This window comes from Cryptococcus neoformans, chromosome 8 (assembly GCF_000149385.1).
Source record: "Cryptococcus neoformans var. neoformans B-3501A chromosome 8, whole genome shotgun sequence".
In the NCBI taxonomy this organism is placed as follows: Eukaryota; Fungi; Basidiomycota; class Tremellomycetes; order Tremellales; family Cryptococcaceae; genus Cryptococcus; species Cryptococcus deneoformans.
The window spans coordinates 239,980-261,586 of record NC_009184.1 but is presented as its reverse complement, the minus strand read 5'-3'; the positions used below and the strand labels follow the sequence as shown (position 1 = coordinate 261,586).

The 21,607-nt window shown below is 48.6% G+C and overlaps 10 protein-coding genes across 10 annotated transcripts; 5 read left to right on the top strand and 5 right to left on the bottom strand.

Annotated features, from left to right (window-relative positions):
* Window positions 1–99: 99 nt before the first annotated feature.
* Window positions 100–3,073, bottom strand: CNBH1010 (hypothetical protein; the record flags this gene model as incomplete). The annotated part of the gene is made up of 11 exons (XM_768962.1): window positions 100–339; window positions 399–761; window positions 822–1,226; window positions 1,294–1,474; window positions 1,531–1,610; window positions 1,669–2,032; window positions 2,100–2,455; window positions 2,531–2,645; window positions 2,702–2,751; window positions 2,809–2,855; window positions 2,911–3,073. The coding sequence occupies 11 exons, from the start codon at window positions 3,071–3,073 to the stop codon at window positions 100–102; spliced, it is 2,364 nt and encodes a 787-aa protein (XP_774055.1).
* Window positions 3,074–3,301: 228 nt separating this feature from the next.
* CNBH1000 (hypothetical protein) lies at window positions 3,302–3,928 on the top strand (the record flags this gene model as incomplete). The annotated part of the gene is made up of 2 exons (XM_768961.1): window positions 3,302–3,490; window positions 3,596–3,928. 2 exons carry the CDS (start codon window positions 3,302–3,304, stop codon window positions 3,926–3,928), a joined length of 522 nt encoding a protein of 173 aa, XP_774054.1.
* Window positions 3,929–4,104: 176 nt separating this feature from the next.
* CNBH0990 (hypothetical protein) lies at window positions 4,105–5,545 on the bottom strand (the record flags this gene model as incomplete). Its single annotated transcript, XM_768960.1, has 2 exons — window positions 4,105–4,826; window positions 4,882–5,545. The coding sequence occupies 2 exons, from the start codon at window positions 5,543–5,545 to the stop codon at window positions 4,105–4,107; spliced, it is 1,386 nt and encodes a 461-aa protein (XP_774053.1).
* Window positions 5,546–5,817: 272 nt separating this feature from the next.
* CNBH0980 (hypothetical protein) lies at window positions 5,818–6,872 on the bottom strand (the record flags this gene model as incomplete). The annotated part of the gene is made up of 2 exons (XM_768959.1): window positions 5,818–6,791; window positions 6,842–6,872. 2 exons carry the CDS (start codon window positions 6,870–6,872, stop codon window positions 5,818–5,820), a joined length of 1,005 nt encoding a protein of 334 aa, XP_774052.1.
* A 775-nt stretch (window positions 6,873–7,647) lies between these two features.
* CNBH0970 (hypothetical protein) lies at window positions 7,648–8,809 on the top strand (the record flags this gene model as incomplete). The annotated part of the gene is made up of 6 exons (XM_768958.1): window positions 7,648–7,709; window positions 7,868–7,938; window positions 7,999–8,044; window positions 8,114–8,303; window positions 8,394–8,661; window positions 8,745–8,809. The coding sequence occupies 6 exons, from the start codon at window positions 7,648–7,650 to the stop codon at window positions 8,807–8,809; spliced, it is 702 nt and encodes a 233-aa protein (XP_774051.1).
* A 173-nt stretch (window positions 8,810–8,982) lies between these two features.
* Window positions 8,983–11,303, bottom strand: CNBH0960 (hypothetical protein; the record flags this gene model as incomplete). Its single annotated transcript, XM_768957.1, has 7 exons — window positions 8,983–9,029; window positions 9,086–9,213; window positions 9,268–9,524; window positions 9,582–10,694; window positions 10,748–10,858; window positions 10,897–10,993; window positions 11,044–11,303. 7 exons carry the CDS (start codon window positions 11,301–11,303, stop codon window positions 8,983–8,985), a joined length of 2,013 nt encoding a protein of 670 aa, XP_774050.1.
* Window positions 11,304–13,010: 1,707 nt separating this feature from the next.
* Window positions 13,011–14,327, top strand: CNBH0950 (hypothetical protein; the record flags this gene model as incomplete). The annotated part of the gene is made up of 2 exons (XM_768956.1): window positions 13,011–13,511; window positions 13,572–14,327. The coding sequence occupies 2 exons, from the start codon at window positions 13,011–13,013 to the stop codon at window positions 14,325–14,327; spliced, it is 1,257 nt and encodes a 418-aa protein (XP_774049.1).
* Window positions 14,328–14,634: 307 nt separating this feature from the next.
* On the bottom strand, window positions 14,635–17,369 carry CNBH0940 (hypothetical protein; the record flags this gene model as incomplete). The annotated part of the gene is made up of 10 exons (XM_768955.1): window positions 14,635–14,748; window positions 14,811–14,915; window positions 14,964–15,107; window positions 15,157–15,636; window positions 15,694–15,852; window positions 15,908–15,959; window positions 16,008–16,417; window positions 16,478–16,793; window positions 16,844–17,092; window positions 17,152–17,369. The coding sequence occupies 10 exons, from the start codon at window positions 17,367–17,369 to the stop codon at window positions 14,635–14,637; spliced, it is 2,247 nt and encodes a 748-aa protein (XP_774048.1).
* Window positions 17,370–18,263: 894 nt separating this feature from the next.
* Window positions 18,264–19,263, top strand: CNBH0930 (hypothetical protein; the record flags this gene model as incomplete). Its single annotated transcript, XM_768954.1, has 7 exons — window positions 18,264–18,269; window positions 18,320–18,367; window positions 18,425–18,801; window positions 18,856–18,879; window positions 18,929–18,990; window positions 19,050–19,157; window positions 19,211–19,263. 7 exons carry the CDS (start codon window positions 18,264–18,266, stop codon window positions 19,261–19,263), a joined length of 678 nt encoding a protein of 225 aa, XP_774047.1.
* A 461-nt stretch (window positions 19,264–19,724) lies between these two features.
* On the top strand, window positions 19,725–21,522 carry CNBH0920 (hypothetical protein; the record flags this gene model as incomplete). Its single annotated transcript, XM_768953.1, has 6 exons — window positions 19,725–19,829; window positions 19,882–20,117; window positions 20,177–20,731; window positions 20,770–21,137; window positions 21,187–21,362; window positions 21,421–21,522. 6 exons carry the CDS (start codon window positions 19,725–19,727, stop codon window positions 21,520–21,522), a joined length of 1,542 nt encoding a protein of 513 aa, XP_774046.1.
* Window positions 21,523–21,607: the final 85 nt, after the last annotated feature.

Sequence of the window (21,607 nt, the reverse complement as noted above, 5' to 3'; positions counted from 1 at the left end):
CCGAGTCTCGGCTCAGAGCATAGCCGCGAAGCAGGACACCGCATACAAAATCAATAGTCGTGTATACATTAAAAGTACATCTAGCTAATCTAGGACGGCTCAGCAAGCCACCCGCACCTCTGCAAACCTCGCTACCGTCCCATCCCTATTCCTCACGCAGACCAACGCCTTTCCATCCCACTCGCTTCCCTTCACCTCTCCCGCCGCAGCTTTCAGAAGATCCAGATAGCCAGCAAGGGTGATCATACCGAGAGCATGACCTTTACCTCTTGAGAGAGAGATATTGCCCGTTGATGTGTAACCTATGAGATTTTTTTCAGGTGCACGAGCTTCGCCCAGCTGATAATAATGTTGTTAGGAGATTTGCAAACGCCAAAACAGAGACACAAGACACTTACTCGCTGGAGCTCACTGGTCTCCCCCGCTAATCCAAACTCATCACTTTTGCCTTCATATGCCCCTATCCAAGCCTTCCTTTCCTCCTCGGTCAGTCCACAGATGACTGCCATATCGCCAGGAGATCCCCGTCCAACAACGTTCAGCTCCACATGCAATACAGCTTCCCTGAACAGTTCATTTTGCCTAGCAGATGGCAAGGCGGATAGGCCGCGCTGGGAGCGAAAAGTGTTAATGTTCATCAACAATTTAGATGGAGTTAGAGAAGCATCGAGGTGGGTGGTGAATGGATGAGGAAGAAGGTAAGGGTGGGTCGATGGTTCGCCATTCAGAGCGGTCTCTTCCAAAGTCGTTACCCCCTGGCCCTGTTAAAGTTACGAATCAGTCAGATTCTTCCAAGCGTGTGAGGGTTATGCATGACCTACCATCAAAGTACTCCAATCAGGTATCCAAGGACGGCTCGTCCCCAGCTTATCAAACGCAACCCTCTTCGCCGGCGGCTTCCTTTTCCACCTCCCTTCCGCCTCTTCCGCTTTACTCTCCTCCCATTTCCCCCCAGCCACACAAACCTGACCGAAATGCTCCGGAAAACTAGGCGTACCAGCCTCACGATGCTGAACTTTTCTCTCGTTCAAACCACCAATCAAAGTACCCGTGTATGCTATGGAGGTGAGCAGGTACTGTGCCCAGGAAGAAGGGAAGAGGAGTGTGAAACCGTGGAAAGATTCTGGTGTGGAGGAAAGTGGGGGTCGGGTCGACCGGTGGAAGAGAATGAAGGGAATACGGTTATCGGAGGAAGTAGGATGTAGACGAGTACCGGGCATCCCAAGCTATACGGCGAAAAAGAAATAAAAATTGTAGACCATGCAGAGTTTCTCGATTAAGTAAAGCACTCACCTTATGTCGACGAGCGTCCAACTGATATTTTGTGTACATGACCTCTGAAGCAAGCTCACGAGCAGTTGCGTCCCATAATGCAGATTGGGCCAGCTCTGACGACGGTAGAGTATCATTGGAACGCAAGATGCCATCGTTGGATAAACGTTCTTCATGTTCTTGTATTCGTGGAGGAGGAAAGCTGGATTAACAGATGAGCGTCTCCCTGGGCATTGTATATGGAAGAGAAAGACCCACTGCAATCTAGGATCATGCACGTTCAGCCCCGCTATCGTTCCCGATGGCACTTCTGCCGGGTCCCCCAAAGCGTCGAAAAACTAAATTCCGTCAATTTTACCCAGTCGCGCAAAAAGCTACAATTATAATCTGGCTTACCTTGGATTTCACCCCCTTTTCACTTTTACACAACCGCAACACTCTTCTTAATACTTCGCCGGATTTAGGGCCCATGATCTCAAAAGACTCCAATTCTCCACGAAGATCCCTGATTTGAAGCGCTCGAACCCGTTTGGAGAGACTTTTCTCGGCCAAGATGTTACCGGAAACGGCTTTGAGGGTCGAGAACACTTGGTCAAAGATGGATGGATGGGCTCGAATCCAGATACGTCGTGCGTCGTTGAGTGGGGTTTTGTTTTGCGCCAAGGGCTGCCAAAGGATTTCGGCTGGTCCTATTAATCCTCGAGGAAAGGATTCAGGTTGGTATACCAAAACTTCCGCTACTCGCGCTCCATTCTCAAACCTTTGTTACTCAAATTAGTTCTCATCGCCCGTTCTACTCTAGTCTATTTGGAAAGAAAAGGACCTACTTGGCACCAGCAAACTTTCCAAAGGTCATTCCAGTCAACAACTTTACAATCTCCTCCTTCATCCCTTCTACTTCAATCACACCATAATAACTCACGTCCCACGCAATCGCCTTTCTCTTCCCTGCCCTGTACGCCGGCCTAAAACTCTTCAACGTCGGTGTAATAGGTAACCTCCACCCCCAAATATTTGCCATATGATACCGCTTCGCATGCCATATATGTGTTGGTAGCCAGCGCTTGGACCGTTGACGGATACGAAAGATGGCAGTACGGGAAAGTCGGTCGCGGAGGTTGCCTTTAGCCCGGAGTTTGGCGATTTTGCGATGTTTCTTTGCTATCGAGTCTCCAGCGTCGATCTGAAGATGGCAAGCGTTTCAAATGCCAAGGGATCGTAAGTCACGATTATAGGCAGTCTACGATGGTCAACGTACCTCGGCAGCTGCTCGACTTCGGAGACGTTTCGGGACTCGACGAGGGTTATGGCTCGCAGCTCGACGTCGGAGATGACGAGGTAATGATTGGAAGGCACGCGTACTTCCTTGAGCTCTGCCGATGGCTTGTTCAGCAATGGTGATCAGCTTTTATAGTAATGTCTAGCTTACGCAGCAGTCTTGATGGCTGTCTGGAATGCATGTATCTCCATTGCTCTCGTCTGCGAATGACAACTCATCAGTAAACGGTTTTTATCGACACGAAAGAATGAATCCACCTGAGCAAACTTTTCCACCGAAATCATTCCAGGGAGCCTCTTCACCTCTATACCCAAACAATCAGCACCCTCACCGTTTCGCAACAGCTACCAAACACTTGCCATCTACGAGACTCATAACATCACCGAGAACCTCATTCTCTTTGCCCTTGCCCTTTGCAGCTGCGGCCTGATTCTTCTTCAAGAGATCGATAGTCTTATGGATAGGTTTCTGCGGTCGTCCATAGGGTTTTGAAGGGCCAGCTTTGCCCTGTGGCTTGGACATATTTTTGGGTGATTTTGGCGACGCAACGAGTGACTTTTGACTTGGTTCATTTGTGTTTCTTGGAAATCTTGGTGGAGGGTTGGACAGGTTCAAAACAACTCTTACGTAAACTTGGTTCTTTACTGATTGGCGGCTCTCGAGCGACCTCTGTTCTTTCGATAGTAATTCCTCAACCATCTCCATTTTTCTCTACAACTTGTATCAACCATATTGTCACCTCTTAAAAAAATGTCCTTTTCACGTTCTCGTCTTACATCCGTCGTCCGCGCTCTTCACACCTCTGCTTCCACCCGACGACCCGCTGCCAACCCCACCGAGATTTTCCAAAAAGCCTTTGGCGAACGAGCTGCTACTCAAACTTCACCTCTGATGAAGAACGAGGTCCAGGATAACCGAGAACAGTTCAAAGCCAACCAAGTACGTTTTTTGCCCATCTCTCTTCTCCCCATTGTTTATAGCTGGTGGAAGGTACACATGGACATCAAAAAAGCTGACCTGTTTTGGGTTTCTCAACTCTTCTAGTTTGCTGCCCCTCAAGCATTTACCCAAGAATCCATCTTCCCCACTGCCCGACCTTTTCCCCGTCCACCTCTCCTCGGTCCTCCCAAGAAAATTGCCGTCAAGCTTGATCCGTTTTACATCACCAAGACTAATCCCTTGGTGCACGATATGAACCCTAATTTCGCCTATGAATTCGTCAACCCGATGGGCAAGATAAAAAGTCGGGCAGAGACTGGGTTGACTTGGAAGTCGCAAAGGCGGGTTGGTAAACTTGTGAGGAGGGCGAGGGCGATGGGGATTATCAGTCGATGGACGAACAGGCCTGTACCAGGAGGTTTGGGATGGAGTTACTAGATTTATTTATTTATTTTCTGCGACGATGTATCGTGATCTAGTCTGGTTTCACTTCATCTGTTGACGCCTGTGAGAAGGACAAGGTTTTTTTCTATTCTGCATTATTAAGATCATAGTTTAGGATATATGGTCAAGAAAAAGTGTTGGGTATACTACTGTTTTAAAACAGATACCTCTTAAGAGCTATCTTCTGAAACCACCTGTGCTCCTTCACCCATCACCTTTGTTTCTCCCCAGCTGACTGATCTTGGCTCCTTCATCTTTGGCTTTTTGGCAGTTTGCTTCCCCTTTCCCTTTTTCTTACCGCTATCGGCACTATCCCCACTTTCGTTCCCACTCACATTCCCGCCCGCGCCAGTGTTTCCCTCTCCCTTTGTCTCGATCCGAGACTCTTCATCCCCTATCGCCTGCTCGAACAACGCTTCACCTTGTTCTTCCAATTTTCTAATCTCCTCATCCAAATCAATATCAGGACCCGTACCCGTCCTGGGCCCGCCAATCATCTCGTACCCATCGCCTTCCACCGCCTCCCACTGAATCTGATCAACATCCTTGAAACCTTCAGGCATGCACAAGTAAAACACCAAGACGCTCAGACAAGCTCCACCGACGAGGTCGATGAGGTAGTGGTGGGAGAGGTACATGGTCGCCCACCAGAGGACACCGACGTAGCCCCAATACAGACCCTTGAGAGATGGGAAGAAATGGGAAAGGAAGAGCGCTTCCATGACGGCACATCCGGAATGGAGGGAGGGGAAGGCACCAAAAACAAGAGGAGCGGAACCGAATGCGTTGGTATAGCCTGAAGAGTGGAAGACGCGGTCGATACGCATGAGACCGCCGGGAGACCCGGCCATGGAGTAGTCGGCGGGGGTAAGACCGTGAATGATTTCGTACCCTGCTCGGTATATTAAGTATGTGGGTTTGAGCGATACAGTAAAATAGATACTTACAAGGCGCGGCAGCAGGGAACAGGAGCTGACAGACTACACCGAGCAAATTCATCCACCCAAAGGCCAAGCCCCAGAACTGAACCGCACCCCTAGGTCCCAGTGACCAAAGGATAACAGCCACGACGAATGGAAGAGTGAAATGTAACACGCCGTAGGGCAGCCAGGCGACCACATCAAGGAAAGCGTTGGTATATCTTGTCTGGAGATCAGAAATGTTGGCGCCGTAGAGGACGGATTCAAGAGCTGGAAGAAGGGCGACGTGGATTTCTGGTCGGCGCCCGGAAGGGATGAAACGGGCGGAGAAGAAGGTGATGAGCCATGCAAAGATGGGCGTGGCAGGCCAGACAAACTGAGACGTGATCGGCAAGATGACAGCGGCGACGTACGCGATGGGTATCCCAAGCTTGAGCGGGAAGGGCGGGGTGGTCATGATGTAGAGACTGTAGGATGCACATAGAAGCATGAACGCGCGGGGCAGCGTGTTGGCCAGGGTGAACCTGTGCTGCTTGAGGCGGTTCAAGGTCTTGCTCGGGTCGCGGGAGAGGTCGAGGCGGCGGATGGAGGCGGAGAGCGCATGGAGAAAGCGGTGGAATGCGGCACGGGGAGAGAGCGAGGTGGAGAAGCAGGCGGTGACGGGGTTTGCGAGAGTGCGGATGGCGGACATGGTGTATGTGGCTGGGATGTCAGCGTTGCTCTGCCGTACGCTGCCTCGTTCAGGTGTATCTGCACGCCAGATCCTGCGCAACGAAGAATCTCGAGAATAACAACAACGCGGACCCGTTTCCGATCCCCACGCGAACTCCACGTGGCTCGTCCTTGCCGCCGGCCACCAACTCGTGAGCCCCATCGACCACTTGCACGGAAACACTGCATTCACATTCTGGTATATACACAGCTTCAAAGTACTGACTAACTGTCCTCACCGCCCACGAACAATCACACGCAAGACAGGCTCGCAGGACCAGACATGGACGAGACCGGCTCCATCCTCTGGACCGTTTGCCTGTCGTGGAAGCCAACCTTTCCCTTCTCGATAACCGCAGACGCCTTTGCCCGCATCTTCTGCCTGCCAACCACCGACCCCGCACGGCCCATCAGCATGCGTAGGCTGCTGTATCTTTTGCGCTTGATAATAAGCGGAGCAGGTGCAGGGACAGGAATGACAGCTGGAGCTGGGATCGAAGGTGCCGCCGGACGTCTGGCCTCACGCTTGGCCTTGACTTGAGTTTGGGCTTTCGGAAACTCTGGCAATCGTTCCTTTTCAATCCTTCTCTTGGTCAAGGTCCATTCACCGCAAGGTAGTGTCTCCAACAACCTATCCACCCCAATCTGCACCACGTCATCCCACTCGCCCATACTATCCCTCCTGAGCGTCCTTGCCGCCTCTTCGAGCTCTTTCAAAAAGGGATAACAAGAAACCCCGAATCGAACATTTGCATCGGTACCGAGGAGGATACATTCCATAGTCCACGTGCAGTAATCGTATACCGCATTGACCAGTGATTCCCAGGTGTGACAATCCGTCATGTTGGCGAGATGGTCGTGCATGACAGTGTGCAGCAAGCGCTGGATGACGTGGCATCGCATATGGTCGGCGAATTTGGGTGTGGGAGAGGGAAAGGCGGGGCAGTCGGCGGTGCTGGTGGTAACCGGGCTGGTGGGGCAAAGACCGACAAAGGCGGTAAAGTTGATCCCGAGCGTGTAACGAGACAATGGGTCGTGGTGAATGCAGATGAGGATATAGCCTGGGGCACAAGTCGTGCTGCCGTCAGCCAAGCCAAGGTTGGGCAAGGAACGGTTTAGGGGAGGAGTCGTCAGTGACTTGGAGTTTGCAAACGTCAAGGTAGGTGGAGTAGTCATAGTCTCCTGAGAATGGGAAGAAGTAATCGGGAGTGTAGAGGGGAGAGTAACTAGTCGACAATGAATAGTTACACTTTTTTCACAAGAGGTCTGTACTTACTCATAAGACCGTCTGATTCAGTGAGCGCCATGGTGAGCGATGGGTTGGTTGGGCAAGTTTGAGTATGCGTTCACAAAGTAAAGAGGAATCGAGATGGAAGCGGGTTAGATTGATCAATTGCGAAGGTGAAGAGAACCTTTCTCGTCCAATTTTGGGTAGATATAGACGAGAAAAGAACAGAGGAGACGGATATAGCACATATCCGCTCTGCATCTGGGCAACGAGTAGAAAACAGGTGGGTATAGGGATCCAGTCCCACTCTCGGTCCTTTCGTTGTTGGGTAGCCAATTCCCATTTCCACACGACGCCGGCCTAGCGTCGTTTTTTTGGATCTCTACGTTTCTTTTACCTTTTCGTTCGTTTCCCGACCGACGCGACTCGCTTTGCATAGATCGCACAGTAGCTGGCACGTGGCTGGTCGCATCCTCCTTTGTCACTTGCTTCATCTTCCTGCTTGAATAATTAATGGCCTTTTTCACCAATAGTATAGCGTTGGATGATGAGGACTCCGTCGACGGGATCAAATCCGTCGTCATTCCCTCCGCTGGGAGTTGATCCCTTGAATAAGCCCTTCCATGCACGCATCAACATGGTAATCTTTTCTGATATAGCTCAAGCATCTTCCCGGATACCCATGGTACGAAATCATGCATGGTGCTTGCCAGAACGAATTTTTACTTATTACCTGCAGAGGAAGCCGCCTTCTTCGTCAATCAGCAGCCGTTCGCTTTCCGGTTAATCAGACGTTAATTGCCGGGAACGGCGACATACGCTGGGCCATATGGTAGGCGTGAGGGAATTTGTGTATGGATCCTTACACCATTTCTCTGCGTCAAAATTCCTTACGACAGACTCGACATCACCACCAGTTAGTTGGCCGTTTGCAACCATCTCCAAGGCGCCCTCATAACAACACACGATCCTCGTCTCGCAACAATGTCCGCTCTCCAGCGATTCCTCCATAAGCGAGTCTCTTGCCTTTCACGACCAAATCCTTTGCGCACTAACTCTCGTCACATCCCATAGCCCTGCGAACCATGATCTGTTATCCGTCATTAAAGGAGCTAGAAATGGCTTCGTATATGGTGTCAAGATTCGTGAGTATGCATGTGTGTACTACACACTGTCGCGTATGCTGATTGAATACCTATCTTCAGGCTTCCCCCACGCGCTGGTTATGACATTCCTATTTTCCCATAAACCGTGCATACTACTTTCTCTCCAAACCCTTCACCCTGTCCAAGGCGTATAACTGACTTTTTGTCGTACTAGATGGCCAGCGAAGATCAAGGGTATCTTGACAGCGACACGCACACACGCGATAAACCTCTGCAAGTTTGTGACAATCTACAAGTTACTCCTCATCTTACAGAAGAAGCTCAACGGCGGCAAAGAAAGAGATCTCGACACTTTTGTTGCTGGCGGTTTGGGAGGATGGTGGGTATTTGGGGAGAGAACACCGGTGAGCCCAAGTTTCAATGTGGAAAAAAAGAGAAAACTTGGCAGCACATTCCTGCTGACGCATGTTCTCCATACGTGATCGAAAACTCAGATCAACGAGCAAATGGTCCTCTACGTTCTATCCCGTTCTCTCCTTTCTCTCCTTCCTCGACTTTACAATACGGCATCACCGCCCAAAACCCCTATCGAACCCCTCGCTCACCCTCTCCCACCACTCACTTCTCCCCAGGCGAACCCAAAGCCCATCCCACCGGCCCAATTACCGTTTGCCGTTCTCGCCGCACTGAGTTGGGCGTCGGTGATGTACATGTTCAGACATAGGGGAGAAAGGATACAGCCAGGGATGGCTAATAGCATGAGTAAGTTTTTTTAAAAATGTTTTTTGATTTTTGACCGGCTGGTTGTGCTGGGCGGGGGCAGGGCTGACGTTTGTTCATTGCAGGATATTTGTATAGAGATTCGGAAACGTGGCGAGACCTGAGAACTTTGCTTTGGCATAATAAATAGTCTGTTTTGAGCACGAAACATCCGACAGATGAAGATTATCGTTGCAATGTACCGGAATTCTCAACGGGATAGAGACGGCTGAATTTGTAGAACATATACAACATCAAATGTATTGCATCTTATGACCATTTAACTGCTACATTAAAAATAGATCTGACCTAAACAGATCGAAACTACATCTTGATTTCGGGATGTGATCTGAGCAACTTTCTCAAGGAATCTGTTACAGGTATCATTAGCCTTTTGGTACAGTTGTTGTTAGGAAGCCGTCCTTACGCTCAGCATCTGTTAGACTAGCGTCCTTGGTCTCGCAAACCGCATAGAGCTCTTTGTCAGCCTTTTGCTTGGCGAGTACAAAATGAGACGATGATGTTTTGGCAAACACTTCGGATATTGACGGCGTACTGGATCCGACAAGTTCAGCATGATGCCATTCTATAGAGAATATGTAAACTCACCTCTTTAGAGTACCTCGGAGATCGATCAAAGTCTGCTCCTCCACAGTACCCATCTTGCCCGTCGACACCATAAAATCCTTGTCGAACTTGTAGATCCATGCGCCCTCATCTTGTCTACAGTCAGATGCGGCGACATCAGTTGCAGATGTTACCTGTGTTACATCTGCCACGAGGGAGAGAATTGATCGAGCGGAAGGTAATGAAAATGGAGGTGTACTTTCTCCAGGTAAGATGATTGCGATGATGATACCATCTCGCTAGTGATTTTGCATCAGAAGGAAGAGAAAGGTCAGTTGAAGCAAGGGGGGACTCACAATGATCCAACATATTATTCGTCTTTCAAGAATACCATCGGCGCATACAATCCACGCCGCTCGGCTATCCCAGTCAATCTCTACATCAGGCTCTGCGGCATCCTCCAGCTCCGGAATAGATACATTTAACGGTCGGACATTCTCATCTATTGTTACCTGAGAAGTCGCATGTGAATCGGGGGTTGGCGAACTGAGAGAGATGGCTGGTGGTAAATCTGCTGGATGATCTTTTGAATCGCTGGAGTCTATGATATCAGAGGAGCCTTGGATCTCTGGAGTATGTATTTGGGATAACACCTTTTTGGCTTCCACGCCATCATCTTCCTCATCTGTAGACGTTTGAAGTCCGAGATTATCCTCAGGCTTAGAGGAAACAATTGTCTCACTAGCCCCATGGGTCGCTCTTGAAACATCTGCAGGGGTTTTAACAGGCTGTGCAGTTCCTAGACCAAAGACAGTTCCGACACTCCCCACAGCATCGCCTATCGCCCCCCACCCGAAACCCCAGCTATCCTTCTTTTCAACAGTCGATCCATTTCCACTCGATGGCTTCTTGACATCCTTGATACTCACCTGCTCAGACGTTATAGATGCCTTCTGCTTTGCCGATCCAAGACTCGAAACACCAACTTGTCGCAAATCGGGCGCCCATCCACCCAAGGTGGCCCAGCTGGCTTTACGAGTCTCGTCCTTCTTTCTCTTCATTGTCCCTAGTCCAAGTAGACTCAGACCTAACGGACGGCTATACTCATGTTTCGTAGTCGTGATGGTATTGATAGGAGGAATTGGTGGTGGGAGTGATGCTTGAACGAGATGGACTAGGTACCGAAGCAAAGCCGGATCCGGAGTACTTTCACTCCCGATAGCCAGAGGCCCATCTTTAGCCACAGCATAGACATCCGAAGTGATTCCATTTGAGCCTTTGAAGTACTGCAATAACTGGTCGATGGTGTTATTGGAAGGGGGAGGGAAACCAGCAATCCATCGGGAGAGTGAAGGAGAGGACAGACAGGCAGACTCAAAGTTGAAGGCGAAGCGGGTGAAGTACCTGTCAATCAAGGACGAGCTAGCTGATGTCAGAGGCGTATGACTAGACAACGGCCCGTGCAAAAACTAAATAGTATTTAGCTTTGGCTCGGCTATCAGATAAGAGACAATAGACCTACTCGGAAATCTTCGTAACCTCGCCCAAGAGCGGAAACGAGCATCAAATCAGAGATGCTCTGAGAAGAAGGTGCTGGATCCTTCGTGTCCGCATTGTACGCCAAAGTAATACACTTTTTTTATCAGCTTGGCCGACTGGATGCGTACTCACAGTATAGATATAAATGTCTGGCTCGGGCATATACACAATCAGCCTCGACTTATGAGAATGAATTGCCCAAAACTTTGTACTGTCCTTCGCCAGCATACTTTGTAAAAAAATCAGCCCATGTCTCCTTCTGCTCAAAGAGTTGCTTACTCTGCAAAGCCCATAAGACCCTTGGCCAATCCAACTTGTCTCAGCATTTTATCCCGACTAACTCCTCCCGCCTCTCTAGATGTGTAGAATAGGATTTGGGCAGCCTCTTTCTGATCATCTTCATCGTCTTTATCTCTATCTTCTCCTTCCTTTCTGGTCGGAGCTGGAGTCTCAAGATTGGGATTGAATATGGCAAAGTGGGAGAGATTTGCAGGCTCAATGGTGCTTGGACCGGAAGAGGGCGCTGGTCTGGGAGGCATGAGAGCTTTGATAGCGGATAGCTATTCTCCCAAACGGCTATGATTATTGGCCTTTTTGATTATGCCCTGTACTTCAGAGATGTATGAATGGTTTTGACTCCTCGAAAGGATAAATATATACACAGCGAGCGGCGATTGACGAGCCACGAAGCGAATAATATGAATGAATGAGTGATGAAGAAGAACAACAATCGGCCATGTCCGCCTCAAGCGTGAAGCCCACCACGTGGATTGATCGGCAGGACCGCCGGCGATGATTGAATGAGAAAGCGGAAAGAACATTATTAGGACAAGGACGGAAGCGCGACGAAAGATCAAGGAGTTGCGGTTCTCACGACGCAGAGTAAGTAACGCTTTGGATCACAGCGGAAAGATGGCTATCTAGAAGGAGAAATGCTGTTATGGTTGCTCATTTATCCACAGTTCAATCTACTGCCAATGCCAAGAAAATCTCCAGACGCCTTCAGGAAATAGTTGTACTGCTGAACGTCAATAATCGGACGAGCGGCTGCGGGTATCATCAACATATTGGTAGTAGTAGGTAGCAGGTTGTAGGCAGCAAAAGTGGCTGCATATTCATGTCTCTAACACCTTAGTTTCTCTCTCGCTCGTACATGATACAGGCTGTTGCGCACTTTGGCAAGACTCGTGGACTCAAACAACTGACCTCAATAATAGACCTTCTTGAGATTTCTTGAGAACCCCTCATCGCTGTCTGTTGGACAAAAAATGATGACAAATACTATTATGGATACTGATGACCATGATGCCGGGAGCCAAATAGCCTAGACAGCGCAGACAGACCGAGAAAAGTTGGACAACGATTCTATCGTCCTCTGGCTCTGCTAATTTTATTATCAAGCTCATCTAAATCCTGAACATATACAACATTTCTCTTATTCCTTATTCTATAGTTCGTACCTCTGTAAATCGCTACGAGACAGGAATTGCTGCTTCCGGTTTCTGGCTTTTGCCCGACGAGCTGCTATGACGCATGGTACCAATTATCATACGCCAATGAGAACTACGACAAATCAGCAGAAGTACGTACGTCTTTCCGGCATGAGGGCAAACCGTACACTTTTCGGGAAGGGTCATTAATTAATAGGCGTTTCAAAATCCAGAGCAGGAAGGAAGGACATTAGTGATGCTCATCATTTTTAAGCTCGACACCCTTGTTTGGCTATCCGGCCCTAGATAAAAGATAAATCGCACTGCGATAGCACTATTTTGATGACATTGGCTTAAGAGCAGCTACTAGTAGCGTAAGAAGTACGATGTCATGATTATGGAGGATAGGCTACATTTATGGACGTACTAATGATCCATTTAAGATGATGTCGTCCATCACCTCATTCTCTGCTCTTCCGTTCCTCCATGAATTCCCACCATCATTTATTTCTTCCATCTTGAACTCCGGTAGCTCAAAAAACTGATCTCTGTCGTCACTTGTACCTCCAGCCTATAAAGCTATATAGATAGTGCTGCTTTTACAACTCGCAACCGCATCACTCAGTCGGTTATAGGCGGGCCAGATACCGATCAAACACAGTACGATTGAGTTACCTTTAATTGACAGAAAAAGCATATCATCATCTGTAAGTAACCGGTGATTTCTATTCTTCAATCATGTTCCCGGGTCTGTAGCCCCGGTTTAATTTTCGTATGTTGAATATCAGGGTAGGACTGCATCTTTCTCGCAGAACAATGGCGTTCCCATATCACAATGTGACTTTCTGCGGTTTCGGCGGTCATGTCCCCTTTCTGCACCAAAACCTTCCGCCGTCCACTCCTCCTTTACAATCAGAGGGCTTGGAGCTGCCTTTGCCCAAACTTTCGAATCCCCATCAGGCGCTCAATCTTGGTTCGACTCTTACGCCCTCAACGGCGGAAGACCGGCCACCCGACTCAACTCATCACCCGGAATCTACATCTGCCTTATCCAACCATCAGCCTCCCATGCACCATGACGAAGATCTCATGATGAAGCCAAAAAGGAAAAGAGGTCGACCTCGTGGTTCTAAATCTCGAATACGAACTACCAGGCCAAGCAGGAATACCGGTAGGGTCAAAGCGGAAAGTAAAGCGGAGCCACCGAGAAGGAAAGGAGTCAAAGATCTCCAGAGGTCCAAAGATGAGGCAAAGAAGCGCGAGCGAAGAAGGAGAGCATACGAGGCTTGTACTCACTGTCGTTACAGGAGGCAGAAGGTGAGTGACGGGCCGTCATTGTAGCACGATAGGATCAATACCTCTAACTCAACGTGTTAGTGCGATGAAGGCGTACCTTGCAGTTTATGCAGGAAGGATCAAAAGGCTTGCATTTATCTAACCAAGCTTCCTACAGAACTGGTCGAAATGGCCCGCAAGAGGCGTTACAGTCCACAGACAGTCCCCCCGATCCTTCTCTTCCATATGCAGCGCAAATCATCGGAGACGGAGATTCATCTGCCGACTTCGTCAACTAACACCGCCCTGGATTTTCCACCTGTCAAATCCGCTGAGCCGGCTCACACATCCGTTGGTGAAGACAATACTGGTGATTTTAATGATATGGAAGTTGGCAACGCTGTCGTCTCACGTTCAATCCGAAAGTCATTCGGCGAGTATTCAGGCTCTGAACCCGAGTTAATGACTCCCGCTGCGGCCCCTCGAATGGAACTCTCAATGGCCGCTCATTTGCCGGATCACTCCCCACCTCAGCTCTGGGAAGCGAACTGCATTTTCCGAAGGCAGGTTCAGGAGCCTGCCCCCGAGCCCATCACACTTCCCACTCAGCCGGGTCCTTTGTACGAATTCAATCCTGGCGTTTCTTCCGGCTCAATCATGGAACTGTTCTCGGACGGTCCACAGGCGCTCAGTGTGGCCGTGGATGAGTTTGAGTGGTGCACTGAGCCATCGCGGGCATCTGCGGTAGACAGTGGATTGAATTTGGATACGAACATGGTCGCGAGTCCAGGTTTCGATGACAACTTGAACCAGGGTATAGACTTCAGCGGAAGCTTGGGTGTATATTGGAGAGAGTGAGTAATGCTTATAATTATTGTGACAGGGGCGCATCGCCCGCTCCTTTCTTGAAGAACGTGTTTTACATGTCTATAATCTAATCTGAGGAGTTTTGTAGTTAGCCAATATTTAATGTTGTAAGACAGAAGAATTTACCTGTCACATATTATGTTTGTTACCAATTGTACTGTAATACAAGTCATCGTAATCTATAATAATCATTCTGTATAACGTGGATGTGACACAGCTTATGGACATTCAGAATCTTACCGTCCATGTTACGCTCATATGGCAAATTACACCAAGTGATCCACGCACTTAATGGTTTCTATACCGTCTCTTCTCCAGCCCATCTAACATACGCTTCTGCCTCAAGCCAATCCATCCACTTTTTCAGGTATTTGGTTCCTTTCGAGACGGTTTTGGAATCTCCCACAACACACTAAAATTCTGTCAGCTTCGTCGATAGTGTGACACCGCAACTGTCATGCCACAATTACTGACCAGTTGTCTCTTTGCTCTTGTCATTGCGACATTCAGTCTCCTGTATTCACCAAGAAATCCTACTTCTCCTGAAGGATTTGATCGAACCAGTGAAAGGATGATGGCCTGTAAACGATCAGCTTTGTCTCAAGAGATAAATCAAACACAGCTCACCTCTCGTTCTTGGCCTTGCAATCCGTCAACACTTCCAATCGTCATCTCAGGGTACTCTTCGTGTAGGAGAGACGAAATAAGTGTGACTTGAGCTTGGTAAGGGGTAACGATGCCAATTTCAATGGGGGGTATTCCCAATGATATCTGTTGTGTATGATAAGCTGACATTTGTCGATCAGGAAGAACAACATACCAGCTTCCTCGCCCACCTGGCCACAATTTCTGCCTCATTCTCGTTACTCTTACTGCCTTCCCCAATGGAGCTCTTGGTAGCTTCTCCATCTCCTTCGGTTCTCTCGTAAAATTCGCAATCGGCGGTATCAAAGAAGACCACCGTAGGCTCCAAATCATCCTTGACGTCTTCACTTGTCTTGTCTTTCACTGATGGAAGCTCAAGCAACGTACGCTTAGCAACTGAAGCATCGGATATGAGCGCCGACTCATATAGGGTTTCTGATGGGAACACTGCAATGTGTTCGTTCATCCTATACTGGACCTGAAGAACACGCTTGATCCCGGGACCGTAAAGCTTTTCTAGACGTTCGAAAAGGGTTGTTTCCAGAGTTCGTGGAGATTTCAGGGATGGGCTATCACCTAGTTTAATCTGATCGATTGCTTCTTGAAGGTCTTTCAAGGGCGGGGCATTTTCTTTGCTCATGATAGTCGGGGGAAGCTTGATTTCGAGTTATATCAGGCCCTATTTCTTGTAGATTATGAGATAAGTACTTACCTGTTGAGGGTCACCAGCAAGAATTAACTTCTTGGATTTCAAGATGGGAACCCAACAAACAGCCTCAACAGCTTGTGTTGCTTCATCGATGATACATACATCGAAAATCATATTGTTAAGCTGTCGAGATCCGGCACTATGGCAGGTTGCAAGGACAATCTAAACAACGCTGCATTAAGTACATATACAATGAGACAGTCAAGAAAAAACCAACCTGTGCCCCGTTCACCACCGTCTTGACAACTTTGCCCTCTCGCTGACGATATCTACAGACGTGTTAGCTACAAAATGCCCATAGGACAGCCAAAACGCACTCTTTACGCAACTCTCGGACTTCTCCCCATTTCTTCCCTCTTTCTTTCCCTTTTACGGCACCTTTTTCACCTCTCTTCTTGCCCAAAGCATCAAGGTGACCTTGCATTTCTTTTCCCACATCTTTCAATAGTTCACCCTGGTCACCGTTTGCTGCTTTCCAATCTAAAGTCTCTTTTACGAGATCTCGGTGGACTCTAGTAGGATGCCCCATACGAAGAAATGAGTTGCGTGGAAGGAGAGAGCTGTAAGGTGGTTGCTGTGCCAGAATATGGAGACGGATAAGTAAATTATCGAGAGCCAAATTTGACGGGGTCGTGATGAGGATACGGGGTGGAAGCGTAGTGTTTGGGGAAGCAGGTCGAGAGAGAAGCTGGAAAATGAGTTCGACAAGTGTATGTGTTTTGCCAGTCTGTTGATGGGAGTGATTTTAGATACATAACGGAAGCTACAGAAACCAACCCAAACTTACTCCTGGTGGACCATGAATACAAGCGACCTCATTTGCTTTTAGGCAGAACTTGATGCTTTCTTTCTGACTGTCATTTAAATGTTGGCCAAACCACTTCATGTCCTCATCAGATGACAGTTGCCCCAAAGGTTCTATATTATTTTGAGGAGGTATTGTTTCCTTCCATGTTGGCAGTTGTTTACCGAGAAGGGCTTGTACAAGCGGCATGTTGAAAGATGGAGGTGAAGGAGTTCCTCCTGAAGGGAGCACCAAACGTTCAAGGTGTGCCAAAGTTTTTTCCATGCGATCGAAGGTGACTGAATTGGCAAGTTTGAGTCTGAATACGTATGAGCATACTACCCGTCGCACAGGAAAGAAGGCACTTACAGCCTCAATCTTTCTGGCAGATCTATTTCTTTCGACTCATTCACGGCGACGACCACCTTTTCAGGCCCGACCCGATAGACTACACCCTCCACAGCACCTTCATCTTCTGACTCTCTTTTCTTTCCTTTGATCTTGCCAGATGTAGTGGCCACATGCGCTTCTATACGCACTGGGTCTCCTGGACGAAACGTGTGTGGAGGCAACGCTGGCGAAGTGTGGTATGCCAAAGGCCTATGGAGCTCGATTAAACTAATAAATCGTCAGTATCACACTTATTCCTCATTATAAAGTCTGTTTCTTGAAGTTACCTTTTCCCTCCTAGTCCAATGCTAATACCAGAAACCCCTAAACCATTCAAAGCCAGACCTCTCTGCTCAAGCAGAGAAGGCGAACATTTCGAGTTGAGCAGTCTTGTCTGCTCCTCCTCTGCCTTTCTCTCCAGTTCCAAAAGCTGTTTATGCCTATTCAGAAATGCCTGGACGGAGGCGTCCGGAGTCGGCTTGGGCTGGAGGATGTCCAAGGTCATTCTGTCTGATTGGGCGAAGCTACTTTGTACTTTTCGGCTCGTCCTCTACTTGAGTTCTTTGTTACTTCAGTGTCTCGCTCCTTCGTTCCTGACGGCTATATACATTCAGGGCAGGCTGTCCCGTTTACGTAATACATTTTCCTCCCCACAATTCTTTATCATTTATTATTGCACGTTGCCCGACCACCGCCGGCCATTGCCCCTAGGAACGTAGAACGTCTCTCGCGATGACGAATGCGATCTTACCTGGTGATGTCCGGTGACTGCTCTTTGTTGATCATTTCAAACCCGGATGGCAGAAAGACACTGACGCCATAAGGATCAAGGAAAGCAAGGCCCTAAAGACCAGAGAGGCTTGTGGGATGCGAGACGTGCTGATGGCTGATGATGCTTGATGTAATGCATGCAAGGTGATGGAGGATCATTTATCGAAAGTTAGCAGACACATGATGAAAATGCTGTCGTTTTTAATGCGATAAATAAAAGATGAACGCCAATAGGTGAAAGACGAAAATGTGCGAAGTGCCTGCCTAAAAGGGTGAAAGAGGAACATCCAAGACATCGGTCGGTCGAATTTCACATCCCACGTTTGCTAGTATCGGACATTATTATATATAGCTCGCCTTGTTAGCTAGCATAGCATCTCTGCTCTTGCCCTCTCTTATTGCGCTTTCGGGTAGATGTAAGCACTACGAAGGATGATACGTCATGCATCACTATTCACTGCTTGAATAGCCGCAGTCAAGTATCCCAGACACGGGAGCAAGGACCTCTCCTGAGAGATATATATAGCCGGCCCCCCTTACTCGCCTTCTCACCTTCACAGACTCTAGTCAACACTACTACTACTGTTAATTTACTCCTACACCAGCTATCAATAAAGGAATTATCAATATGGGTGTAAGTTAGGTTGTTTAATTTCTGTAGCGATGGCTTATGATGTCTGTTAGCTCTTGGACAAGGTCACTGACAAGGTTACCGGCCACTCTCATGGCAAAGTACGTATGCTCTATTCATCCGGGCCATATCTTGGTAGTAAACTCATGTCATAATAGAATTCTGATAACTACGACCAGAGCGGCAACGAGTCCTATGGCTCTGGCGGTCAGGGCAATAACTCTTTCGGTGCTGGTAAGGACTCTTACGGGTCCTCCGGCCAAGGTGGTGATACCTATGGCTCTGGTGGCCAGCCTGGTGGCCAGTCTGGTGGCCAGTCTGGTGGCTTTGGCTCCAGTGGTAACAACTCTTACGGGTCCTCTGGCCAAGGTGGTGGCACTTACGGCTCCGGTGGCCAGTCTCACGGTAGCAGCGGTTTGGGTTCTTCCGGCAACGACTCCTATGGCTCTTCCGGCGGCGATTCTTACGGTTCCGGTGGTCTTTCCGGTGGCCAGCCTGGCGGCTTCGGTGGTAACCAGAGCGGGGGTGGCTTGGGGTAAGTCGGTTGTAACCAGTGAGGCGTTGACGTACTGATTGATTACCTTGGCAGCGGCGGTAACTCTGGCGGCTTTGGGTAGGTTATCACCCAGTTATTTGATGACCTGATCTCACTAATCATGTAGTGGAAGTGGCGGTAATGACTCCTACGGCTCTGGCGGCAATGCTGGTGGCTTCGGCGGCGGTCGTATGTGTTCATTAAACCCGTTCACTTGTCTATTGATAACTGATGACTTTTCTTGATAGGAGGTGATGACTCCTACGGCTCTGGAGGCAAGCCCGGTGGCTTCGCCGGAGGTAACAACGACGCCTTCGGCTCCGGAGGCAACCCTGGTGGTCTCGGTGGCGGCGGCGGTGAGTCTTACATAAATTTAATCCACTTAGAGCCTTGCTGATGTCCTAATCAGTGCGAGGTTCCGAGCAGGGTGGCTTCGGTGGTACTGGCAGAAGTGGATACTGAGCTGTCCTCACTCAGCGTGTAATCACTATGACTGGGTCATCAGGGAAGATTTAATAAGAAGTTTATGAAATGGAAGGAAATACATACTGGAAACAATTGCGAATAGCAGTCTGAAGGATGAATGATTTGGAACCTTTGTCATACGTTCTTTAAATATGATTACGGGGAACACCAGAAATACCCATTACTCGTAAGTGTCCATAATAAGGGTGAAAGTAAAGCAACAGATGATGGTGAATAAAAGAAGATAAAATAACCACTGTGCGGAGTAACGTGTATGTTTCCAGCTTCCGTGCCTAACTGACAACCTATGAAAAGCGCCTAAATTTAGCAGACCTTACGTCAGCAAGCCTAATTGGCTCAGCGTGTTTACTGTTGACTGCTGTAGTTCGCGTTGTTCGTTGGTTATTGCCCGAAATCTTGCTCAAATCCTTATCTGCAATCCCTCAAGGTATCGCAAAATGGCTCTCTCTCTCAAAGATATGAGGCCATTGGTGGTGCACTGCGACACGGACTACATCCGTGCGGGCTTTGCTGTCGGGGAGCTTTTTCCTCGACCAAGTGTGGTGAGAGCTTTTCCTCTTCCAATCGTTGAGTCATCTCTAAATTTCAGAATAGACCCTTCGCGCTTGTTACGCTATACCCATAGCATCATCTAATAAAGCGGCAGATGCAAACGGTGACTCACGGGCGGCTGACGGAGATGTGGATGTTCCTTCGAAGAGTGGATGGCTTGTTGGTGAAGAATTGGTTGGCGCGCAGAAAGAGAACAATTGGGAGAGTAGTTTGGAATTGAGATGGCCTTTCAGGCCAAACAAAGTGGCGGATGACTGGGAAGGACGCGAATATATCATGTGCGTCCGTGTATCCGTGTACGCCTGGACGACCAGAGTGAAAGCTGATCGGCATACAGGTCGCATCTCTTAGCTCTTCTTGGTATCAACATCCAAACTAACTCCTCTGCTCTGCTCTTAATCCCGCCTCCCTCACCTCCAACCTTTACACTCTCCACACAAGCTTTATATACTCAATTCGCCTTTGAATCTCTCAATACCCCCATGTTTTCCATCCTCCCTGCGCCTCTTTCCGGTCTCTACGCTCTTGGAGCGACTACCGGCATTATGATCTACATCGGTCATGAGGAATCTTCAGCATTTGTCATCACCGACTCTATCGTGAGGTGGGAATGTTCTACGAGTGTACAAATAGGTCAGGCCGATTGTGAATCCCACTTTGAACAATTGCTTTTGGAAGATGATCTTTTGGATCAGGAGTTAAAGACGGCCACGGGCAACGAGTCATTGGACCTGGAGGAGAAGCGAAAACTGGTGAAGGAGGTCGCAAACTTTGTTTGGACGGAATGTACAGGAGATGACATTGAGGTGCCGGCGCTTAATGCTAAAGCAGCAATTGTTATTGGTGCCGCCCAAACATCAGGGGAAGAGGATACGTTCGATGTCGCCAAAAAGTGAGTGGTCGCTCGTGATGATCCAGCTAATAAATCAGGCTTGTTGGGGATCCCACACCGGCACCAACAACTAATTCCCACAAGAGCAAAAAGCAGCAGGCGCAAGCTCTCGCTGCGGCCAATAAGGCAGCAGCCCAAGCAGCTGCTGACGCTGCTGCGCAGGCGGCATTGCCACCTTCTATTGATGCCATTGTCGTCACTATTCCTTCACTTCCAGAAAAAGAGATACAGCTAGGCCCTGTAAGACATCGCATCTGCGAGCCATTGTTCAAGGGCAAGTCCATTGGAGGAGACACGTTATACGAAGCTGTTGGAAGGGCTGTGGAAAATGATAGTCTGAGCACGGGGGAGAAGCTCGCTATTTGGGAAGGTGTAGGTGTTATTGGAGAAGTTGCCAAGATAAAATGTAAGCGCGTCCATCATCGTCTTGTTATGAGTAGCTAACTACTTCATAGCCTTTTCCCCTGCTCTCGTCACCTATTTATCCCCTTACTTACTTTCATCCTCTGAGCTTCCTTCCGACTGTCAACCCTCAAAAATGCGTCTACTCAGTATACCAGACTACTTTGCCAACTTCAAAAAGACCACAACGGAGCTGGCGCCATTTTTGGGAGGGACCCTCGTTGCCAAGGTAAGCTGAGCTTTCACTGTATGTCGATGAGGATGTTTAATGTCCTCCATTTCTCTAGGTCGCGTTCACGGACTCGACAGGCAAGCACAGCGTCTCCAAAGTGGACTATAATACAAAGGGGCCGGAGGCTATTTATGTGGTCACAAGCGAGGACAGATGATGTTTGCAGTGAGATAAATGTAGAATTGTAAATATCATGATGACTTCGAAAACACGCATAGGTTTTCGTATTGCCACCTAGCTCT